General features: G+C 41.8%; 1 protein-coding gene across 1 annotated transcript in view; it reads left to right on the forward strand.

The window, feature by feature from the left end:
- UNC13C (unc-13 homolog C) overlaps window positions 1–25297 on the forward strand; it is a 1212529-nt gene that overhangs the window by 1046150 nt on the left and 141082 nt on the right. Inside the window, exon 29 of the mRNA XM_077263773.1 lies at window positions 10032–10088. Within this exon, the coding sequence (XP_077119888.1) occupies window positions 10032–10088 (57 nt within the window). The remainder of the gene's footprint in view (window positions 1–10031; window positions 10089–25297) is intronic.

A 25297-nucleotide genomic window follows, 5' to 3' on the forward strand; every position in this document is an offset into this window, starting at 1 on the left:
TGTGTGGTACTGATGCGGCACATGGGCGGCATACAATTGCCACACATGTGCCACAAGTATTACACACATGGACACTGACATCTCCAGTAATGTTTTGATGTTAGCGAGAGCGCCATGGGAAAATTTCTATCGGCACTCCTGCTGACATCAGATAGGTGAAGTGAGTTCATTCGCTGTGAACTCCCAGGACCTTTCTGATAGCACCGCAAGCTTGAGAACTTTCTCACGCTCTCGGTGACATCAGACAGGTCCTACCAGTTCACCGCGAGAGAATGGGCAGTGGTAGCATGGCAACCATGCAGCCTGCCATCTAGATGTAGCAGAGCTAGACCCGTCGTGGGACAAATGGATGATCATCTTCTCAGCGGAAAGGTGAGGAATATTGTTGTTTTTGTAAAATCTTTTGCAGAAGACAATGTCCTTGGTGGAATGGGTGATGTCATAAGTATGGTTCAATTAAGATTTATTAAAGGAGTCTGTGTCATTCTTTCAATTATAGGACTTTTTTCTGGATGTCTGTGTTGTTATACAATGACTATGGGGTTAGTAATAAGGGCGTCTTAGTGAAGCCTCTTAGTGAAGCCTCTTAGTGAACTTATTGAACTTAGTGAAGCCTCTTAGTGAACTTAGTGAAGCCTCTTAGTGAACCCTAACCTCTGGGCTTGATGTCACCTGTCTATACAAAGGTGATATAAACCCCCTCCAACTATCACCGCACTTGCCATCTTTACAGGGCAAGTGGGAAAAGCAAGGCTAAGTGCCAGAATTGTCACATCTGATAGATACGCCTTTTCTCGGGTGGTTGAGAGCTGATGTTTTTAGCCCTGGGGAAGTATTCATGACCCCTTCTTAGGCTATTAGTATCAGCCCACAGCTGTCTACCTAGCCTTTGCTGGTTATTAATTGTGGGATACCTTACATCATTTTTTGGGGTCCCCATTTTAATAGCCAGTAAAGACTAAGTATACAGCTGTGAGCTCATATTACTATCCTGGGAAGCTCCATGGGTATTACCCCCTTCCCAGGCTATAAACATCTGCCCTCAGCCCTCAGCTTTCCCTCTGCTGGTAAATAAATTTACACTGGAGCCCATGCAATTTTTTTCTGAAAAATAATCTTTCAATAATTAAATACATGTATAGTAAGCTGCACACACACTGCATTAATTGTATATGTCACTGACATCTATATATCTATCTATTCTATGTTTATATACTGCATGTAATCCATCTATTCTATGCTGATGGCTCCTGCTGTAATTTTACAGTACGTGGCTGCTGAATTGTTGGCTTTTCTTCAATCTATATATCTAACTATCTATCTATATACAGCTCTGGCAAAAATTAAGAGACCACTGCAAAATGTTCAATTTGTCAGATTTTTCTCTTTATATGTGTATTTTTGAGTAAAATGTAAATTGTTCTTTTATTCTATAAACTTCTGACAACATGTCTCCGAATTCCCGAGCAATAAATTTAGTATTTTTTTCTGAAAAAGGAAAATGGTGAAAATTAAAAAACACAGTGCTTTCAGACCTCAAATAATGCAAAGTACACAAGTTCATAATCATTTAGAAACAACAATACTAATGTTTTAACTCAAGAAGAGTTCAGAAATCAATATTTTGTGGATTAACCATAATTTTTAATCACTGCTTTCATGCTTCTTGGCATGCTTTCCACCAGTCTTTCACACTGCTTGTGGCGCAAAAATTTAAGCAGTTCTTCTTTGTTTGATGGCTTGTGACTATCCATCATCCTCTTGATTACATTCCAGAGGTTTTCAATGGGGTTCAGGTCTGGAGATTGGGCTGCCCATGACAGGGTTTTGATCTGGTGGTCTCTTAATTTTTGCCAGAGCTGTATATATATATATATATATATATATATATATATATATATATATATGTGTGTGTGTCACTGACATCTACATATCTATCTATTTTTTGTATATATATCTATTCTAACCTGTCACTCTGTGATTTTACAGTACGTGGCTGCTGAACTGCCGGCTTTATTCTATCTATCTATATAATACATATATATACATATCTACATATATGTGTGTGTCACTGGCATATTTATATCTGTCTATTCTATGTTTATATATTGTATATAATCTGTCTATTCTATCCTGTCGGCTCCTGCCTTGATATTACTGTACGCGGCAGACGAATTGCCGGCTACGGTGTGAGTCAGAAAGTCATGCAGACATCTTCTATTTCCATTTAGTTTTAGCACTTTTCCATCCATTTCTGCTCTTTTCTCAGGCACCCAGACCTGTTCGTTGGGTCCTGCAGAAAAATATTCTGCTTTCTCATTGACTTGCATTGGATTTGTTAGTCGGCACGAATGCACGGATATTAGAAATTACTTGTGCTTATTTTCCCATATCTGAATATTTCACTATTCGCTTAAAACTAGTGGTTACTAAAAAAAAATAACATTCATCAAAGTGGCTGTAGCATGATACAATGCCTAACATGCATATATGCATTTGCTTTAGTCCTATACTATTGTGGAGAAGGAAAGAAAATATCAAAATGGCAGCGGCGCTTGGGTGCTTCTTGAAGTATGTTTGGGATCATTGTCCTGCTGGAAAACTCATGACCTAGGACGTAAACTCAGCTGTCTGACACTGGGCACTACATTGCAACCCAAAATCCTTTGGTTATCTTTAGATTTCATGATGCCTTGCATGCAATTAAGTCACCTAGTGCCAGAGGCAGCAAAGCAAACCACAAAACATCTTTAAACCTCCATCATATTTATCTTGGTCTCATCTGTCCACAAGACACTTTTCCAGAAGGATTTTGGCTTACTCAAGTACATTTTGGCAAATTGCAGCCTAGCTTTTTTTTATGTCTTTGTGCAAAGTGAGCTGCACATGGGTATCCTGCCATAGCATTTCATTTCATTCAAATGGCAACAGATAGTTTGCTCTGACACTAATGTACCCTGAGCCTGCAGGACAGCTTAAATTTCTTTGGAACTTGATTGGGGCTCCTTATCCACCATCTGGACTATCCTGCTTTGCAACCTTTCATCAATTTTTATCTGTCTTCCACATCCAGGGAGATTAGCTTCCATGCCATGAGTCAACATTTCCTCTTTTATCTGGCTTCAGGTGTGATTTTCATATTGCCCAAACCTGTTTCCCCATTTTTGGGGTTTTATGTGAAATTATGTCTGATTTGACTTTTTTTCTCAGTTTGTTTGTGTTGTTCCAATACACTCAAAGGAAATAAATATGTGTATGACAAAACCTATGTAATTCCAATACTTCTCTGGGAGAAATACTTAATTTTCTGGAATAATTTCAAGGGTGCCAACAATTATGTTCATGACTGTAGATGTGGCAACATACACGTGGACTTTTGTATACATTTAGGTCAAGCACCACAGTGGCTTAAACTGGGTCATCCAAAGGAGTGATCATACAATTATACAGTTAAGCTAATCATAGAAGGTTTCTTATAAGGTTTCATAGAATATAAGAGTTGGAAGGGTCCCTCAAGGGTCATCGTGTCCAATCTCATGCTCTATGCAACACAGTATTCACTAAACCATCACAGACAGATGTCTGTCCAGCAAAATATCAATAAAGAATGGCTGACAGCACAACAGACCTGTAGATGCAAGTCCTAGTTCCACTGGACCACATGGAAAATGTACATAACAAAATCCACAATGAAGGACAACATCCAATCCAGGTGAAGTCTTAAAAAACGTTTCCTTTATTTGCCAGATGCAACGTTTCGACCACAGAGGTCTTTTTCAAGCATGCTTGAAAAAGACCTCTGTGGTCGAAACGTTGCATCTGGCAAATAAAGGAAACGTTTTTTAAGACTTCACCTGGATTGGATGCTGTCCTTCATTGTGGATTTTGAGATGTCTGTCCAGCATCTGTTTGAAGACTTCCATTGAAGGAAAACTCCCCATCTTTCTTGGCAGCCTGTTTCACTCATTGTTCATTCTCACTGTCAAAAAGTTTTTTCTAATATCTAATCTGTATCTTCTCACTTTCAGTTTCATTCCATTGCTTCTTGTGTTTCCATGTGCAAATGAGAATAAGGTTGATCCTTCAACACTGTAACATCCATTCAGATATTTGTAGACAGCTCCTCTTAGCCTTCTTTTTTGCAAGCTAAACATTCCCAAATCCTTTAATCGTTCCTCGTGAAACATACTTTGCTGTCCGCTCACCATCCTGGTAGCTCTACTCTTAACTTGCTCCATTTTTTCAATGTCTTTTTTAATATGTGGTGCCCAGAACTGGACACAGTATTCCAGATGCTGTGTGACCAGGGAGGTGTAGAGGGGGATAATTACATCACATGATCTAGACTATATGCTTCTCTTAATACATCCTAGAACTGTTCGCTTTTTGCTGCTGCATCACACTGTTGACTCATGTGATCTATCAGTATACCCCAGTCTTTTTCACAGTTGCTATTGCTTAGTTCTATTCCTCCCATTCTGTAATTTTTGCTTTTCTTGCCCAGATGTAGAATCTTGCATTTCTCCCTGTTAAATACTATTCTAGTAGTTGCTGCCCATTGTTTCAGCTTATCTAGATCCTTCTAAAAATGTTAGACAACACTGCAGCCAGGACAGAGCCATGTGGTACCCCACTTGAAATACACTTCCAATTGTATGTGCAACCATTTATTACCACTTTTTGAGTATGATCACTGAGCCAGTTATGATTAATCCACCTAACCATAGCCTTGTCAATCCAATACTTGGTCATTTTTTTTTAATAAAGATAGTATGAGATACTTTATCAAATGTTTTGCTGAAGTTGAGATATATTATATCTACTGCATTTCTTTGATCCACCCAGTCAGTGATTCCATCATTGAAGGAAATTAGATTAGTCTGTCATGACTTGTTTGCTACAAACCTATGCAGGTTATGGTTTAAAGCAGTATTCTTATCCAAGTACTCACATGCATGTTGTTTAATAATTTGCTCAAAGAGCTTTCCAGGTATAGGAGTAAGGCTAACTGACCTGTAATTTCCTGGCTCCATCTTCTTTCCCTTTTTGAAGGTAGGGACAACATTTGCCCTTCTCCAATCTTCTTGGACTTTTCCTGTTTTCCAGTATTTTTTAAAGAATCTGGCTAGTGGTTCTGCAATTTTCTCTGCTAACTCTTTCAGTACCCTAGGATGTAATTCATCTGGACCAGGATATTTATATTCATTTAAGTTAGCTAAGTGTTCCCTCTGCATCTTTCTGTTTATAGACAGTGTAGATTTTTTTATTCCTTCGATGACACCGTGGAGATCAGTTGATGTTATAGTTGCTTTCTTAGAGACCATGGATACAAAATAGTAATTTAAAAGTTTGGCCTTCTCAATATCGTTTTTTACCACTTACTCCTTCTCATCCTGTAAAAATCTTATAGCATCTTTGACTTTTCTTTTGCTTGTGACTTACCCCCAAAATCCTTTTTTACCGCTTTTGGTCTCTCTTACCAGCCTCAGTTTAAGGCCGGGGTCACACTTGCGAGTGCAGTGCGAGAAACTCGCACGAGGCTCTCGCAGCAATACCTGGCACTTTTTTCCTTTATGACAAGTGAATAAGTTCTGTGTTCATCCATCCTGGTCTCTTTAAATGCTTCCACTTATTCTTTCTTTTCATGATTGTTGCAGATTGTGCAGTCAGAATTTCATTTAGCAAAATCTCCCATACTTCTTGGACATTTGTTTAGAACATCCAGCAATTGGATCTTTCCTACCCTCTTTATGAGTCCATGAAAATCTGCCTTTCAGAAGTCCAATGTTAAAGTCTGAGTCCTTGCTGGTCTTCCTCCTCTTAAAATCCAAAATGTCAGGATAGCATGATCACTGTCTCCTAAATTCCCAGCCACCTTTACTTCCTCAACCATTTCCTCCCTGTTAGTAAAAATTAGATCCAAGATTGCAGATACTAGTGTACTCTCTTCTATCTTTTGAAAGATAAAGTTGTCAGCAAGAGAAGATAAGAATTTTCTAGACCAATAGACCAATTACTTTTTCCAGAGAGAGATTCCCAACAAATAACTGAATACCATATTTTTCGGACTATAAGATGCACCGTACCATAAGACGCACCCCAAATTTGGGGTGAAAATTGCAAAAAAAAGATTTTTTATAAGATGGGGTCCATCTTATTTTCTGAATTTAAGATCTCTTACCTGAGAGCAGGAAGTGGCAGAGCAGGGTCACAGGAGGCATGGTGTCAGCAGAGGTGCGGTGATGCTGAGGCGCGGTTGGCGGTACGGCATGTACTTGAGCAGGGTACCTTCTTGCTTAGGTGGGCGACGCCATGGCCTGGTGTCCATGGGGAGGTTGCGGCAGTGCTGTGGTGGCAGCAGATGTGCGGTCTCTTCCTCAGGTGAGGTGATGCCACGGCCCGGTATCCAAGGAGAGCAGCAGAGCTGTATTATTCATCAGTTTCTCGGTGGCAGCGGATTGAGTACTCTGCTTCCCAGGGCTTCAGGAAAATGGCCGCGGGAGGCCACGCATGCACAGATGGAGACCGCGGTGGCCATTTTCCTGATGTCGATATCTAAATCTGCAAACTCGGCTTCAGGAAAATGGCCGCCGCGATCTCAATCTGTGCATGTGCGACCTCCCACGGCCATTTTCCTGAAGCCCCAGGAAGCAGAAAACTCAATCTACACACACGCGGCCTCAGAAAGATGGCCGCTGTCACCCGGAAAGCCGTGACTCACCCAGCTCTGCTGCTCTCCTTCGATACCGGGCCGCGGTGTCACCTCACCTGTGGAAGGGACCCTGCTCATGCCATACCGCTCACCGTGCCTCATCATCCCCGCACCTCTGCCGCTGCCACACTGCCGGTAAGCCTGCATTCCAACTATAAGACGCACCCCCAATTTTCCTCACAATTGTTTTGGGGAAAAAGTGTGTCTTATAGTCGAAAAAATATGGTAGATAAAATTTCTCATGATCACTATTTCATACTTTTTGAGATCAGAAACATCTGATGTAAAAAGAGTTCATCCATATACCAGTCTCCCCAGGCGGCCTATATTAAACACCTACAATAGAGTCCTTTGTGTTCTTCTCTCCTTGTATTCTTACCTAAACAGTTTCTACAGAGCTACAAGTCTCTGAAGCTTGGATCTGTCTGGAGATATACTTTTTTAACATATAATGCAACACCTCCTCCCCTCTTGCTAATCCTGTTTCTAATAAATAAGTTGTAGCCTTCCAGGTTTGTATTCTAATCATGTGTATCATCCCACCAAGTTTCAGTGATGCCTACGACATCATATCTCTCTTCCTGTGTTAGCAGCTCCAATTCTCCTTGTTTGATTCCCATGCTTTGTGCATTTGTATAGACACATTTTAGTTTGTAGTTGGCTTCTCTTGCTCCTCTATTTTCATGCAGAATTTGTTGTTTTTGTTCTTTATTTCCACTTCTAATAACAGGGTTCTCAAAAAAATTCATTAGCTTCATATTTTTTCCTGGCTTTATAGTTTCCATTCTATATTGTTCTAGTTTAAAGCTCCCCTTATAAGTGCATCAAGGCGACTACCAAATATGTGTTTTTCTGTTTTCATAAGCTGCAACCCATCACCAGCAAGGAGTTTATCATACACATTCCCTCCATGGTTAAGAAACCCAAAACCTTGATAACGGCACCATCGGTGTAGCCAGCTGTTCACCTTTAGAATCCTGTTCTATCTGCTTGGTCCATGCCCACCCACAGGGAGGATGGATAAGAAGACAACTGCGCTCCTAGTTCCTTGACTTTCTGGCCTAAGTCTTCAAAGTCTCTGCCTATAGTTTCCAGGTCTTTTTTTGCTGTGTCATTTTCTCCTACGTGTATTAGTAGTCATGGATAGTCATCTGTAGAACTGAAGATTCTTGATACCCTATTAGACACATCTTTGATTTGGGCACCTGGAAGACAGCACACTTCTCATGAGGTAATGTTTGGTTTAGAGATAGATGCTTCAGTTCCCTCAGTAGGGAATCCCCAACAACCACACTCTCCTTCTCGTCTTCAGCACAGCGCTTCTTTTTCTCCCATTAAGAGGCTTCTGATTTCCTACTGGGGTGTTATTTGTGGCAAAGCACTTTTTTGATGTACATATTCATAGTTGTCCTGCTTGAGAGCCTAGTAGCGGTTCTTCAGCGGCATGGGTGCTGAGTGCCTCATCATCCTTCTTCTTTGGGTCATGTTTCCATTTCTCCTCTTCTGCAGGTACACTAAAAGGTGCTTCTCTTCAAACAATGTGAATAGTTATTTCTAACCACAGCAGTCCCCATAGAAAAAATGTAAATCAAAGCAGTGGAAATGGAAATGTCACAACAGCCTCTCCACAAGAGGTTTCACTGTTCCCTTTGCACATCAATAGTGTCAAAAAGTGTCTTAATATAAATGCTAATCAATAAAACCTGATACCATTGCTAGCTTATAAAATAAATCTAAATGCTGTAGTACCGTAAGCCAGATGTAGAGTGTCCATAAATGAATACAAGCCAAAAGCACTATACTTGAGTCAGCTACAATATTACCCTTGCATTTATGCCAGTCATAATAGTGCATTTATAATTTGGGTTAAACAGAATGCATCGGTGCTAATAGCAGCTCTAATGTTAACCAACAATTCTAGATTTGCCCTATTTACTAACCTGTTTTCTTTCCAATCAAACACTGATTTACACGCAAATAATAGCAGTCATTTTACATGTACCTTTGTGGGCTTAGAGGAGCGACAGCAGGACGGTACTGGGACTTAAGGTACCGTCACATTAAGCGACGCTGCAGCGATAGCGACAACGATGCCGATCGCTGCAGCGTCGCTGTTTGATCGCTGGAGAGCTGTCACACAGACCGCTCTCCAGCGACCAACGATGCCGAGGTCCCCGGGTAACCAGGGTAAACATCGGGTTGCTAAGCGCAGGGCCGCGCTTAGTAACCCGATGTTTACCCTGGTTACCAGCGTAAAAGTAAAAAAAACAAACAGTACATACTCACCCAGCGTCCCCCAGCTTCTGCTTCCTGACACTGACTGAGCTCCGGCCCTAACAGCACAGCGGCTTTCACTTTCACTTTAGGGCCGGCGCTCAGTCAGTGTCAGGAAGCAGACGCTGGGGGAGGTATGACGCTGGGTGAGTATGTACTGTTTGTTTTTTTTACTTTTACGCTGGTAACCAGGGTAAACATCGGGTTACTAAGCGCGGCTCTGCGCTTGGTAACCCGATGTTTACCCTGGTTACCAGTGTAAAACATCGCTGGTATCGTTGCTTTTGGTGTCAAACACAACGATACACGGCGATCGGACGACCAAATAAAGTTCTGGACTTTATTCAGCGACCAGCGATATCACAGCAGGATCCTGATCGCTGCTGCGTGTCAAACTAAACGATATCGCTAGCCAGGACGCTGCAACGTCACGGATCGCTAGCGATATCGTTTAGTGTGACGGTACCTTTAGAGATGCTACTCCTCATTTTGAATGACAGATGTTGGAAGTCACAAATTACATGGCAGAGGCCATGGTGGAAGAAATTAAGGAATAATTATAATGAAATACTTATAATGATTATTTACTCACACATTATAGATTAGCTAATTGAACAATTGACTGATTTTTACCTGTAAAAGTTTACTTCCTTAAGATCCATTTATCCCAACTGCTCTCAGATGAATTTGGAGGGTGATTGTGAACTATACTTTAGTTAATCATTCATACTCCTTATAAATAAATTCATTCCAATTTTTACTTTATCATTTACAAATGTGTGAACAAAGGTGAATGAATTGTTCTTTCATGAAAGGGTTTCTATTTCATCTTGTGATACCGGAATGATTTGGAACAAAGAACGCATGCTGTCGAAAGTAAATGCGATCTCTCCAAACATTGCTGTATATTAATTAAGCAAATCCTAAACTCTGCATGCTGTTCCTGTGCCTCAATTATACCATTTAGACGTGACAGTATTAATATTCATGACTGTTTCCTTTGAATTTATTTGGATAATAAATCTGTTGTCTTTATTTTCTCTAGGGGGCTCAGATGATTTTCAGTGCAGCTAAAGACCTTGGACAGTTGTCTAAATTAAAGGTAATACTGTTAAATCAATAGTTAATCACCTGCCACAGTAACTTTATCCTTCACTTTTCATGTCTCATTGTAATTTCTGTCTTGTCACTCTTCCTTCTTATACAATAAGTCAGCATGAGCAGAGGATTTTGCTATTATTATGTAACACAGTAGTGTCACTTTCATCCTTCTGGTATAAAATGACAGGTGATGAGCAGATCATCAAGTGCCACCATTTTGACCTTTCATTGTGAACATTTGAAATAGCAATGATCTGATTTCTGTCCTACCTCTTTGCTCTCATCATTATGCTAACTTGGTTTTCAGTTTAGCATTTAAAACGTTTTTCCCACTTTTGAAATAAAATCCCTTGAATATTTCAAGAGTGCCTTTAAAAAGTGCTTGGTACAGTGTCAAAGTTGCCATGATGTGGATATGTTGAATTGTTTCTATTGTCTGACTTAAAGCGAATCAGTCTGTAAGATCATCCCCAAACCCTATATATGGGCATGAACGCCTGTGAAATGTAAATCCATCAACACCTTGTTATCTTCTATCTGTTGCTGCATTCACAAGTACTTGGCATTACCCCAGCCAACACAGCCCTGTCTGATTTCCTTGCTGGCACCTTACATCACTCAGGTTAAAGTAAGCTAAATATTCTGATTCTAGTTGGAGAAAACAACCTTGGGAAGTAGTGGATGCTTTAGTGATATGCCATTCCCCGAGCATGTAACATCTCATTTGTGTGTGAATAGAAATGTTAACTACGCAGGAATTCAGCAACAGCTCAAAGATATAAAAGTGTAGATGGATTTACATTTCAAAAACCTGCATGCTACCAGATTTTCTTTAATACATCCCTAGCTCATTTTCATTTTTTTCTCACAGTTTTCCAAGGAACATAACATTTTATTTTTTCTTTGACAAAGCCATACAAGGGCCTGATTTTTTTTTGTTAGTCAAGTTGTAGTGTTTGCGTGACAGCATTCACTTTATTATGTAGTGTTCACAAAACCATGAAAAAAAATGTAAACTGCATTGCCGTGGCAAAAAAAAAACACTTTCCCACCACATTTTTTTTTAGTTTTGTTTTTCATTGCACAGTAAAAATGACCTGTAAACATGATTCTCCATATCGGTATGATTACAGCAATAAACTTGTCGATTTTTATTTTTTTTTTTATTTATGTGGTAAAATAAAAAATTGCAAGTCTGTAAAAATATAATAATAATAACATTTGGTTTGTGTCACTATTTTCTTAAACTGGTAATGTTTTTATATTTTTCTGGTAATGGAATGATCTGAGGACTTGGAGCATATATGATGTTTTGATCACTTTTTATTGGATTTTTTAGAGTGGCTTAGCAATCCAGTGACTGCTATTCTGGAATTTCTATCATTCTTTTTCTTTATGGAATTTACAATAAGGATTAATTAATTTTATATTTTGATAGATTGAACTTTTACAGATGTGGCAATACCAAAAAAATTTTTTGTTTTGCTTTTTTTAATCTGGGAAAAAAAATCATGAATCTAATATATATATATATATATATATATATATATATATATATATATATATATATATATATATATATATATATTATTTATTCTGTAAAAATTACTTTTTTTATGTCATCGAATCTGTGATTATTTTATCTCTTGCATTCGAGTAGAAAATGAAGACAGTGCCTCAAACGGTGAAAAATCGCAGTTCCTATATTCTGCCCTCTGTGGCGACATTTCGATCTACATGATCTTTTTCAAGATCGAAATGCCACCACAGAGGGCAGAATAAAGGAACTGTGATTTTTCACTAACGTTTGAGGCGCTGTCTTCTTTTTCTACTTGAGTGGTTGGATGTTTTCTGGGAAGGACTCTCTGGAGTGACGTGCGCCTCTTTTGTGGGTAAAAGTTAACCCTGTATTTGCTGTGAGGTGCTGTGAATTGTTTATTCTCTGAATACATTTTATTCTCTTGGTCTATATAACGGCAGTATAAAGGCAAAATGGACTTCATAGAAAGATACAAATGGCAGTCAGCAGGTCCTTGAGCAGACTTACTGTATAATTTAAATGCTGCTGTCAGTGATTGACCGCAGCATATAAATGATTAAATATTAGCAATTGGCGCAAAGTCCCATTGCTGCTGGTACGGTCAGATGCTGGCAGTATAAAACAACTAACCTCTCCTGGAAAGGGTGCTGGGTCTGCTTCTTAGCATGCTCCATTCATGGTTATCTGACATAGGTTGTGCTATTACTGAATATCCTGAAATGGGAAAATGTTAAATAAGAATTATGAAGCTTTAAGTGCTTCCACTACACAGCACTAAAGACCCCCATACATATTGGTCAGCTATTGGATAGGCCATTATGTGTATGGGGCCTCCCATCTCTTCTCCAAAGGATGTTGTTGTGGGAGGAAAGGATCACTTTTTCAAATTCAATAGCCGATCTTTTTGTTCTCTGTGAGCTAAGCCACTGCCAGGGAAGTCTGGCAGCGGCTCTCTTGTAGAGAAAACAGGAGCACTCAGCTGAGAGTTCCTATGCATGGGTGAGTTGGCAGAGTCAACTGTTGTTCAAACGATTGTTCAGCTGTCAGCTATCCAATGTGTATGGGGACCATCAGTTTTAGTTTTTTGGGAATTGTTTGTTGTTCCATGAGATTCTGATTTAAAGCCATGGAACAACATTTGGGAGGAAATAATCTTGTCTGTCGCTGATAACAACTGATGGTCAGAAAATATTCTTTATACAATGCTTTTTACAAACATTGTCTTCTACTTGTTGCCATGATTCTACAACGGCAACGAATTTTTTATTTTTTTTTAGCCGAGTTCTGAAAGTTCCTTGTATCCAATAGTTTCTCACTTTATGGGCATCTCTTAAAGTTGTTTAAATTGATACTCAGTATTATGCATTTTGTAAAAACATTAATTAACATTAGTTAATAAATTCACTATAAAATATTTTAATATGTCTACAATAATATCTGGAAAATCAGCTCATTCACTCTTATAAGGCTTTAAAACTTTCTGCAGGAAAACTGATATTACAGCTTTACCTATAGTGAAGCCTATGGAGAAATATTTTAGTCAATTAATCACCTACTTGCATACGTAAGAAAACTCTTCCTTGATCCCTTCTTACCCCATTCACATTTGTCCTGTGTTTTGGGTATTGTTTCTTCTTCTCACAGTTACTTCTTTGGGAATTCTTTACAAACTATTAATGCGCAATAGACCAAGTCATAAAACTGAATAACATCACATAAAACAGTTTTTAACAGGAGGTAGATCCAGACTCACAGTACAAATTGCCAGTCATTAGAGCATATGGCATCTCCAGGGGATAGCCTTTTCTTCTGCCAGAATTACTAGAGGAAAAGCCAGTTTATTTTGATTATTTCCTCTGAAATGTAATAAAGTACAACATATTATAATTGCATTTAGGCAGGTAGCAGCTCTACTATCAAACCAACATTAGTGCTGCTAAGTCTATTTATTGAATTCCAATACAGTGATAGATTTCTGAACATATTTTATTGTTTATAGTTTGTGGAAAGACATTTACCTTTTTAGTATTTTTTTTTATAGTTGCAAGGTATATGTTTTCAAAAAAGATTAAAAACAGTATTCTCTATTGTAATATAGGAAAAATTGTAATGGAAACAAAACATATTAAGGACTGAGCAAAATCACATTGTTCCCATATTCTTAAAGAGCTTGTCCAATCCCAAGATCACATTTTTTTAAAACTAATCTGTGCTGTATTGTTATATATAACACCACTATATTTGAATTTTTATTTTCTACCTTTCATTCCTCCTTAATGTCACTTCATTCACGTTACTACAAAACCAGACCGCTTCCTGGGCTTTTTTTTTTACGCACTCAACCAGAGGTAGGCTCATCTCCTGCTTCATTGTCCAGTCTTGCCCTCTGCCTGCCCACTACACACTCATTGGCTGTTAGTGATCTACCCAAGTACCACCCTCTGCCTGCCCACTACATTTTCATCAGCTGTTAGAGATCTGCCCAAGTTTTGCCCTCTGCCTGCCGTCTACACACTCTTTGGCTGTTAGTGATCTGCCCAAGTACCACCCTCTGCCTGCCCACTACACAATCATTGGCTATTAGTGATCTGCCCAAGTACCACCCTCTGCCTACCCACTACACACTCATTGGCTATTAGTGATCTGCCCAAGTACCACCCTCTGCCTGTCCACTACACACTCATTGGCTATTAGTGATCTGCCTAAGTACCGCCCTCTGTCTGCCCACTACACACTCTTTGGCTATTAGTGATCTGCCCAAGTACCACCTTCTGCCTTCCCACTACACACTCATTGGCTGTTAGTGATCTGCCCAAGTTCCACCCTCTGCCTGCCCACTACACGCTCATTGGCTATTAGTGATCTGCCCAAGTACCACCCTCTGCCTGCCCACTACACGCTCTGTCATGATTCCCCAATGGCATGGGAACATCAGAAACACAAAATAACAGACTAGCCCTCGGGTGATGGAAACTCAAGCTGACCGTGACCTAAATCTACCACACAACTAACAGTAGCCAGGAAGCATTCCTACGGCTGCCTAGATGCCATGCGCCAGCCGGAGAACTAACTACGCCTGGAAGAGGAAGGAACAGACCTGGCTTACCTCTAGTGAAATTCCCCAAAGATGATAGTAGCCCCCACATATATTAACGGTGAGTTCAGAGGAAAAGACATACACAGTATGAAGGTAGATTTAGCAAAGCGAGGTCCACTTACTAGATAGAGGAAGGATACAAAAGAGGACTTCACGGTCAGCTAAAAAACCCTTTCAAAAACCCATCCTGAAATTACTTTAAGACTCCTGTGTCAACTCATGACACAGGAGTGGCAATTTCAGTCCACAAGAGCTTCCAGTAACAGGAAATGACAAACTGTAAACTGGACAAAAAATACAAAACAAAAAGGACAAGAGTCCACTTAGCTGATCAGCAGACTGGTAGCAGGAACATGCAACTGAAAGACTCAGGTTACAATGATGACCGGCAAGGAAGTGACTGGAGAGCAAGGCTAAATAGGGAACTCCCAAAACTGATGGAAGCAGGTGAGCTGAGGCAGAAAAGAACACACAAGTCTCCAGTACCACCAGCCACCACTAGGGGAGCCCAAAAAGCAGATCACAACAGTACCCCCCCCTTAAGGAGGGGGCACCGAACCCTCACAAGAACCGCCAGGGCGACCTGGATGAGCCCTATGAAAGGCACGAACCAAATCCGAGGCATGAACATCAGAGGCAGTTACCCAAGAATTATCTTCCTGACCATAGCCCTTCCATTTAACCAGATACTGGAGTCTCCGCCTGGAAATACGGGAGTCCAAGATCTTCTCTATAACGTACTCCAATTCACCCTCAACCAGCACAGGAGCAGGAGGCTCAGCAGAAGGAACCACCGGCACCTCGTATCTCTGCAACAACGACCGATGGAACACATTATGGATAGCGAAAGATGCCGGGAGGTCCAAACGAAAGGAAACAGGGTTAATAATCTCCAAAATCCTATAGGGACCGATGAACCGAGGCTTAAATTTAGGAGAAGAAACCCTCATTGGGACAAAACGGGAAGACAACCACACCAAGTCCCCAACACGAACGCGAGGACCAACCCGACGCTGGCGGTTAGCAAACCGCTGAGTCCTCTCCTGGGACAAATTCAAATTGTCCACCACTTGTTCCCAAATCCGATACAACCGATCCACCACAGCATCTACTCCAGGACAATCCGAAGACTCCGCCTGACCAGAAGAAAAACGGGGATGAAACCCCGAATTGCAAAAGAAAGGGGAAACCAAAGTGGCCGAACTAGCCCGATTATTAAGAGCAAACTCCGCCAACGGCAAAAAGGCAACCCAATCATCCTGATCCGCAGACACAAAACACCTCAAATACGTCTCCAAAGTCTGATTAGTTCGCTCCGTCTGGCCATTAGTCTGAGGATGGAAGGCAGACGAAAAAGACAAATCAATGCCCAACGTGGCACAGAATGCCCGCCAAAATCTAGAAACGAACTGGGTACCCCTATCAGAAATGATATTTTCAGGAATACCATGCAAGTGAACCACATTTTGAAAAAACAAAGGAACCAACTCAGACGAGGAAGGCAACTTCGGCAATGGCACCAAATGAACCATCTTAGAAAAACGGTCACACACCACCCAGATAACAGACATCCTCTGAGAGACAGGAAGATCAGAAATAAAGTCCATCGAGATGTGCGTCCAAGGCCTCTTCGGAATAGGCAAGGGCAACAACAACCCGCTAGCCCTAGAACAACAAGGCTTGGCCCGAGCACACACATCACAAGACTGCACAAAAACACGCACATCTCGAGACAGAGATGGCCACCAGAAGGATCTAGCCACCAAATCCCTGGTACCAAAAATTCCAGGATGACCCGCCAGCGTAGAAGAATGAACCTCCGAGATGACTCTACTGGTCCAATCATCAGGAACAAACAGTCTACCAGGTGGACAGCGATCAGGTCTATCCGCCTGAAACTCTTGCAAAGCACGTCGCAGATCTGGGGAAATAGCGGATAATATCACCCCATCCTTAAGGATACCTGTAGGTTCCGAATCACCAGGGGAATCAGGCTCAAAACTCCTAGAAAGGGCATCTGCCTTCACATTCTTAGAACCTGGTAGATATGAGACCACAAAATTAAACCGAGAGAAAAACAACGACCAGCGCGCCTGTCTAGGATTCAGGCGCCTGGCAGACTCAAGATAAATCAGATTCTTGTGATCAGTCAAGACCACCACCTGATGTCTAGCACCCTCAAGCCAATGACGCCACTCCTCAAATGCCCACTTCATGGCCAAAAGCTCCCGATTACCGACATCATAATTTCTTTCGGCGGCAGAAAATTTTCGAGAAAAGAACGCACAAGGTCTCATCACTGAGCAATCGGAACTTTTCTGCGACAAAACCGCCCCCGCTCCGATCTCGGAAGCATCGACCTCAACCTGAAAGGGGAGAGGGACATCAGGCTGGCGCAACACAGGGGCAGACGAAAAGCGGCGCTTAAGTTCCCGAAAGGCCTCCACAGCGGCAGAGGACCAATTGGCAACATCAGCATCCTTCTTAGTCAAATCCGTAAGAGGCTTAGCAACACCAGAAAAACCAGTTATAAATCGACGATAAAAATTAGCAAAGCCCAAGAACTTCTGAAGACCCTTTAGAGAAGTAGGCTGCGTCCAGTCACAAATAGCCCGATCCTTGACAGGGTCCATCTCAAGAGAAGAAGGGGAAAAAATGTACCCCAAAAAGGAAATCTTTTGAACCCCAAAAACACACTTAGAACCCTTTACACACAGAGAATTCTCCCGCAAGACCTGAAAAACCCTCCTGACCTGCTGAACATGAGACTCCCAGTCCTCAGAAAAAATCAAAATATCGTCCAAATACACAATCATAAATTTATCCAGATATTCACGGAAAATATCATGCATAAAGGACTGAAAAACTGAAGGTGCATTAGAAAGGCCGAAAGGCATTACTAAATACTCAAAGTGGCCCTCAGGCGTATTAAATGCGGTTTTCCACTCATCCCCCTGCTTAATTCGCACCAAATTATACGCCCCACGGAGATCAATCTTGGAGAACCACTTAGCCCCCCTTATGCGAGCAAACAAATCAGTAAGCAGCGGCAACGGATACTGATATTTGACAGTAATTTTATTCAGAAGTCGATAATCAATACAAGGCCTCAGCGAGCCATCCTTTTTAGAGACAAAGAAAAACCCAGCTCCTAAAGGTGATGAAGAAGGACGAATATGTCCCTTTTCCAGGGACTCCTTAACATACTCTCGCATGGCAGCATGCTCAGGTACAGATAGGTTAAACAAACGACCCTTTGGAAATTTACTGCCTGGAATCAGATCTATGGCGCAATCACACTCTCTGTGGGGAGGGAGAGAACCAATTTTAGGCTCTTCAAAAATATCCCCAAAATCCGACAAAAATGCCGGAACCTCAGAGGGAATAGATGACGAGATAGAAACCAAAGGTATGTCCCCATGAGCCCCCCGACATCCCCAGCTTAACACAGACATAGTTTTCCAGTCCAGTACTGGGTTATGAGATTGCAACCATGGTAATCCAAGCACTAACACATCATGTAAATTATGCAACACGAGGAAGCGAATCATCTCCTGATGGTCTGGAGTCATACGCATAGTCACTTGCGTCCAGAACTGTGGTCTATTACAAGCCAGAGGTGTAGAATCAATACCCTTCAGAGGTATAGGAACTTCCAGAGGCTCCAAATCAAACCCACAGCGCCTGGCGAAGGACCAATCCATGAGACTCAGAGCGGCGCCAGAGTCCACATAGGCATCCACGGTAATAACTGATAATGAACAAATCAGAGTTACAGACAGAAGAAATTTAGACTGTAAAGTGCCAATAGAAACAGACTTGTCAACCTTCCTAGTACGTTTAGAGCATGCTGATATAACATGCGCGGAATCACCACAGTAGAAGCACAAGCCATTTTTGCGCCTATAATTCTGCCGCTCGCTTCTTGACAGAATTCTGTCACATTGCATTTTCTCTGGCGTCCCTTCAGAAGATACCGCCAAATGGTGCACGGGTTTGCGCTCCCGCAAACGCCGATCAATCTGAATCGCCATTGTGATGGACTCATTCAGACCTGTGGGCGTAGGAAACCCCACCATGACATCCTTAACGGCATCAGAAAGGCCTTCTCTGAAAATTGCCGCTAGGGCACACTCATTCCACTGAGTAAGCACAGACCATTTACGAAATTTTTGGCAGTATATCTCAGCTTCATCTTGCCCTTGAGACAGGGCTATTAAAGCTTTTTCAGCTTGAATCTCCAAATTAGGTTCCTCATACAGCAACCCTAAAGCCAGAAAAAACGCATCCACATTGAGCAACGCAGGATCCCCTGGTGTCAATGAAAATGCCCAATTTTGAGGGTCACCTCGCAGCAAAGAAATCACAATCTTAACCTGCTGAACAGGATCTCCAGAGGAGTGAGGTCTGAGAGAAAGGAATAATTTATAATTACCTTTGAAATTCAGAAACCGAGATCTATCTCCGGAAAATACCTCTGGTGTAGGAATCTTAGGTTCAGAAATAGGAGTACGTATAACATAATCTTGTAAACTCTGAACCTTCGTAGCAAGATTATTTAAACCTGCAGCAAAACTCTGAGAGTCCATCCTTACACCAGAGAGATCAGAGCCATTCAAGGATTAGAAGGAGAGAAAGGCAAGGCTGTAAATAGAGCAGAAATACAACTGAGCCAACTAAGTAGCAAACATGTGAGGAAAAAAAAAAAAAAAATCTACAGACTTCTTTTACTCTCCTTTCTTCTGCCAATTACTTTAACAGTGGCCGGTCATACTGTCATGATTCCCCAATGGCATGGGAACATCAGAAACACAAAATAACAGACTAGCCCTCGGGTGATGGAAACTCAAGCTGACCGTGACCTAAATCTACCACACAACTAACAGTAGCCAGGAAGCATTCCTACGGCTGCCTAGATGCCATGCGCCAGCCGGAGAACTAACTACGCCTGGAAGAGGAAGGAACAGACCTGGCTTACCTCTAGTGAAATTCCCCAAAGATGATAGTAGCCCCCACATATATTAACGGTGAGTTCAGAGGAAAAGACATACACAGTATGAAGGTAGATTTAGCAAAGCGAGGTCCACTTACTAGATAGAGGAAGGATACAAAAGAGGACTTCACGGTCAGCTAAAAAACCCTTTCAAAAACCCATCCTGAAATTACTTTAAGACTCCTGTGTCAACTCATGACACAGGAGTGGCAATTTCAGTCCACAAGAGCTTCCAGTAACAGGAAATGACAAACTGTAAACTGGACAAAAAATACAAAACAAAAAGGACAAGAGTCCACTTAGCTGATCAGCAGACTGGTAGCAGGAACATGCAACTGAAAGACTCAGGTTACAATGCTGACCGGCAAGGAAGTGACTGGAGAGCAAGGCTAAATAGGGAACTCCCAAAACTGATGGAAGCAGGTGAGCTGAGGCAGAAAAGAACACACAAGTCTCCAGTACCACCAGCCACCACTAGGGGAGCCCAAAAAGCGGATCACAACAACGCTCATTGGCTATTAGTGATCTGCCCAAGTACCACCCTCTGCCTGCCCACTACACGCTCATTGGCTATTAGTGATCTGCCTAAGTACCACCCTCTGTCTGTCCACTACACACTCATTGGCTATTAGTGATCTGCCCAAGTACCGCCCTCTGCCTTCCCAGTACACACTCATTGGCTGTTAGTGATCTGCCCAAGTACCACCCTCTGCCTGCCCACTACACGCTCATTGGCTATTAGTGATCTGCCCAAGTACCACCCTCTGCCTGCCCACTACACGCTCATTGGCTATTAGTGATCTGCCCAAGTACCACCCTCTGCCTGCCCACTACACGCTCATTAGCTATTAGTGATCTGCCTAAGTACCACCCTCTGTCTGCCCACTACACACTCATTGGCTATTAGTGATCTGCCCAAGTACCGCCCTCTGCCTGCCCACTACACAGTCATTGGTTGTTAGTGATCTGCCTCAGCACTGACCTCTATGATTCATTCCAGCACTGGAGCAATGAAAAAGCAGAGGTCCTGGTCATCTCATCTGTAGAAGTGCAGTCACATCACATCTATAGTGCTAATAAAGTTGTTACATGTTCCCTACAATACTCCGGTCAATGCCAGTTTTAATGAATTAGGCCCAAACTGTGTCCAGTAATGGGGCTCAATCGCTGGTAGTTTGTAATATAGATTGAATGTGGCATTTCTGTAAAGATGTAAAAATTGTGTACACCCTGTATACATGTAGACTACTAAATTTAGTCCTCTTCTATGCATCATTGATGAGCTTGATGGAGCTGATTTTTACTCCATGTATGGGAACTGGTATGCGGTTTTAAAGGTGCATGATCCTGCCCATTGTCCCCCAATGATCATGGGGTACCATGATAATTGGGGTTTGTCATGGCAGCTGCGCTCCTGCAAATGGTCCCCATAGCTGCCATGTTGGTATCCACAGGTTGTGCTTCATAGGAGACTGTAATTTTTGCTGCGTTCTGCAATACGGTGGTATAAAAGTATATATAACAAACAGTTTTTTTTTTTACCACTGAAATAAATTATACAAGTTTGATATTGCCATAACCGTAAATTAAAATCATGATGTCAGGTTCATTAACTCCTCCCTGACAAAGCTATTTTCTGTTTTTCGTGTTCATTTTTATGTTCAAGGGCCATAATTTTTTTATTTTTCGATTCACATAGCCATAAGGAGGATTGCTTTTTGCCACACGAGTTGAACTTTTGAATGACATCATTCATTTTATCAAGTGATACATGAAGAAAATTGTGTTGAAATTGCATAAAAGGTGAAATTCTACAATTTTTTATTTTTTATTTTACTGTATTCACTATACTGTAAAGCAGACCCTACAATATGATTCTTCAGGTCAATACGATTGCGCAGACACCAAACATGTATAGTTTTGTTTTTTGTTTAAAGGGAACCTACCACCCCGTTTTTTTAAAATTAGATAAAAATAGTGTGAAATAGGGGCAGAGCTGGGCTTTACATTAGGGCCTTTTCGGTGCCTTTACACCCCCGTTAGGCTGTCCAAATACCTTTGTGAAGTGGCCGTTTTCTGCTGTCACTCAAGTGGGTCAGGTCGGATGGGCGTGGTCACAGCGCTGTTTGTCCCCCAGGATCCTGCTCATCTTTACGTTGGTGGCGTAGTGGTGTGCGCATGTCCAAAGAAGATCCACTGCCCAGGAGATGAATAACGGCGTCTTCTTCGCTATTCAGCCGTTTACCGGTGGGCGCGGCCATCTTTCCTGTGGCCGCGCCTGCGCAGATGGAGCGCTCTGCTGCCCGGGACTTCAGGAAAATGGCCGCGGGATTCCGCGTGTGCGCAGATGGAGCGCTCTGCTGCCCGGGACTTCAGGAAAATGGCCGCGGGATTCCGCGCCTGCGCAGATGGAGCGCTCTGCTGCCCGGGACTTCAGGAAAATGGCCGCGGGATTCCGCGCGTGCGCAGATGGAGATCGCGGCGGCCATTTTCCTGAAGTCCCGGGCAGCAGAGCGCTCCATCTGCGCAGGCGCGGCCACAGGAAAGATGGCCGCGCCCACCGGTAAACGGCTGAATAGCGAAGACCGCGCCGTTATTCATCTCCTGGGCAGTGGATCTTCTTTGGACATGCGCACACCACTACGCCACCAACGTAAAGATGAGCAGGATCCTGGGGGACAAACAGCGCTGTGACCACGCCCATCCGACCTGACCCACTTGAGTGACAGCAGAAAACGGCCACTTCACAAAGGTATTTGGACAGCCTAACGGGGGTGTAAAGGCACCGAAAAGGCCCTAATGTAAAGCCCAGCTCTGCCCCTATTTCACACTATTTTTATCTAATTTTTAAAAAACGGGGTGGTAGGTTCCCTTTAAGTGGTGAAAAAACATTTGGAAATTTGTAAATAAAGAAAAATTGGCGTTTCTCAGCATTTTCTGAGACCTGTAATGTTTTAAATTTTTTGTGAAATGGGGCTATGTGGGCTTATTTTTTGCACAAACTTCAGCTCCATTTGATGATACCATTTTGGGGTAGTAAATATAAGAAACTGACTGAACAATAATATAGTCTGAACTGGTGCATAACCAGAAAAGTCATATAACAAATAGATCAATGGCTGCACTCAAAATATACTGTGCTAAGGCAAGGAAATGTGCAATATATGAAATGTGAATAGCATAATGGCTTGTGAAATTTATGAAAAAACACATGAGATTCTTAGCACAATATTTGGCCAAAAATTGTGAGCCCATCCACCAAACGTCAAGGTAATCTCAAAATGGATGGGTACCTGAGCTGACTGCCTAGTGTGAACACTTATGTGAACACCTATGGCTAGTAACATGATAAAGCCTGCTTATATAGGAAGCTCAGAAACAACTGTGTTTGGATGTAATTAAAATCACAGCATGGTGAAGGGCGGGGCGTTCAAGTCAGAACAAATGGTACATAGTAAATATAAGAAACTGACTGAACAATAATATAGTCTGAACTGGTGCATAACCAGAAAAGTCATATAACAAATAGATCAATGGCTGCATTGGGGGTAGATACGATGGTTTGATCTACTCTTGTTGCAATGGCTAAACAAACGCAATTGCAATTTTCCAAGAGCTGTAATGTTTCATATTCAGAATATAGACCTGTGTGAGGGCTTGTTTTTTGCTACCCAAGGCTATGTATTAATGATATCATGTTGAGGTAAATGCAATGTTTTGATCTCATGGTGGTACTTAAATTTCGTGTTGTTGGGCTGCCGAAAAAACGCAATTCTTAGTTATAGTTATTAATAGTGTTGAGCAATACCTTCCGATATTTGAAAGTATCGATATCGGATTGGATCGGCCGATATCCAAAAAATATCGGATATCGCCGATCCCGATACCAATACAAGTCAATGGGACACAAATATCGGAAGTGATCCTGGATGGTTCCCAGGGTCTGAAGGAGAGGAAACTCTCCTTCAGGCCCTGGGATCCATATTCATGTAAAAAATAAAGAATAAAAATAAAAAATAGGGATATACTCACCCTCGGACGAGCCCTGGCTGTCACCTCTGCAAGCGTCTGCCTCTGTTCCTAAGAATGCAGAGTGAAGGACCTTCGATGACGTCGCGGCTTGTGATTGGTCGCGTGACCGCTCATGTGACCGCTCACGCGACCAATCACAAGCCGCGACGTCATCGCAGGTCCTACACTCACTGCATTCTTAGGAACGGAGGCTGCCGGTTGCACCGCTGAGGTCCAGGGTCTGTCGGAGGGGTGAGTATATCCATATTTTTTATTTTTATTCTTTATTTTTTACATTAATATGGATCCCAGGGCCAGAAGTAGAGTCTCCTCTCCTCCAGACCCTGGGAACCATACGCACCGCAGACGCCTGGGAACTTATAGGAACTTCCGATTCCGATTTCCGATATCACAAAAATATCGGAATTCCGATACAGCGAATATCGGCCGATACCCAATATTTGCAGTATCGGAATGTCAACACTAGTTATTAATTAAGGTTGAAGGAAGACTTTAAGTCCATCTAGTTCAACCCATAGCCTAACCTAACATGCCCTAACATGTTGATCCAGAGGAAGGCAAAAAAAACCCATGTGGCAAAGAGTAAGCTCCACATTGGGGAAAAAAAATTCCTACCCGACTCCACATACGGCAGTCAGAGTAGTTCCCTGGATCAACGCCCTATCAAGGTATCTAGTGTATATACCCTGTAACATTATACTTTTCAAGAAAGGCATCCAGTCCCCTCTTAAATTTAAGTAATGAATCACTCATTACAACATCATACGGGAGAGAGTTCCATAGTCTCACTGCTCTTACAGTAAAGAATCCACGTCTACTATTATGCTTAAACCTTCTTTCCTCCAGACGTAGAGGATGCCCCCTTGTCCCTGTCTCAGGTCTATGATTAAAAAGATCATCAGAAAGGTCTTTGTACTGTCCCCTCATATATTTATACATTAAAATAAGATCACCCATTAGCCTTTGTTTTTCCAAACTAAACAGCCCCAAGTGTAATAATCTATCTTGGTATTGCAGACCCCCCAGTCCTCTAATAACGTTGGTCGCTCTTCTCTGCACCGGCTCTAGTTCAGCTATGTCTTTCTTATACACCGGAGACCAGAACTGTGCACAGTATTCTAAGTGTGGTCGAACTAGTGACTTGTATAGAGGTAAAATTATGTTCTCCTCATGAGCATCTATGCCTCTTTTAATGCATCCCATTATTTTATTTGCCTTTGTAGCAGCTGCCTGACACTGGCCACTGAATATGAGTTTGTCATCCACCCATACACCCAGGTCTTTTTCATTGACGGTTTTGCCCAGAGTTTTAGAATTAAGCACATAGTTATACATCTTATTACTTCTACCCAAGTGCATGACCTTACATTTATCCCCATTAAAGCTCATTTGCCATTTATCAGCCCAAGCTTCTAGTTTACATAAATCATCCTGTAATATAAAATTGTCCTCCCCTGTATTCTGCGTTTCTATTTTCTCTTTCTTGTTACACCATTTATAGATTGGATTTATTTATTTTATATTTTGATAGATCAGACTTTTACCAAT

The sequence above is a fragment of the Ranitomeya variabilis genome, chromosome 5 (assembly GCF_051348905.1).
Source record: "Ranitomeya variabilis isolate aRanVar5 chromosome 5, aRanVar5.hap1, whole genome shotgun sequence".
NCBI lineage: Eukaryota > Metazoa > Chordata > Amphibia > Anura > Dendrobatidae > Ranitomeya > Ranitomeya variabilis.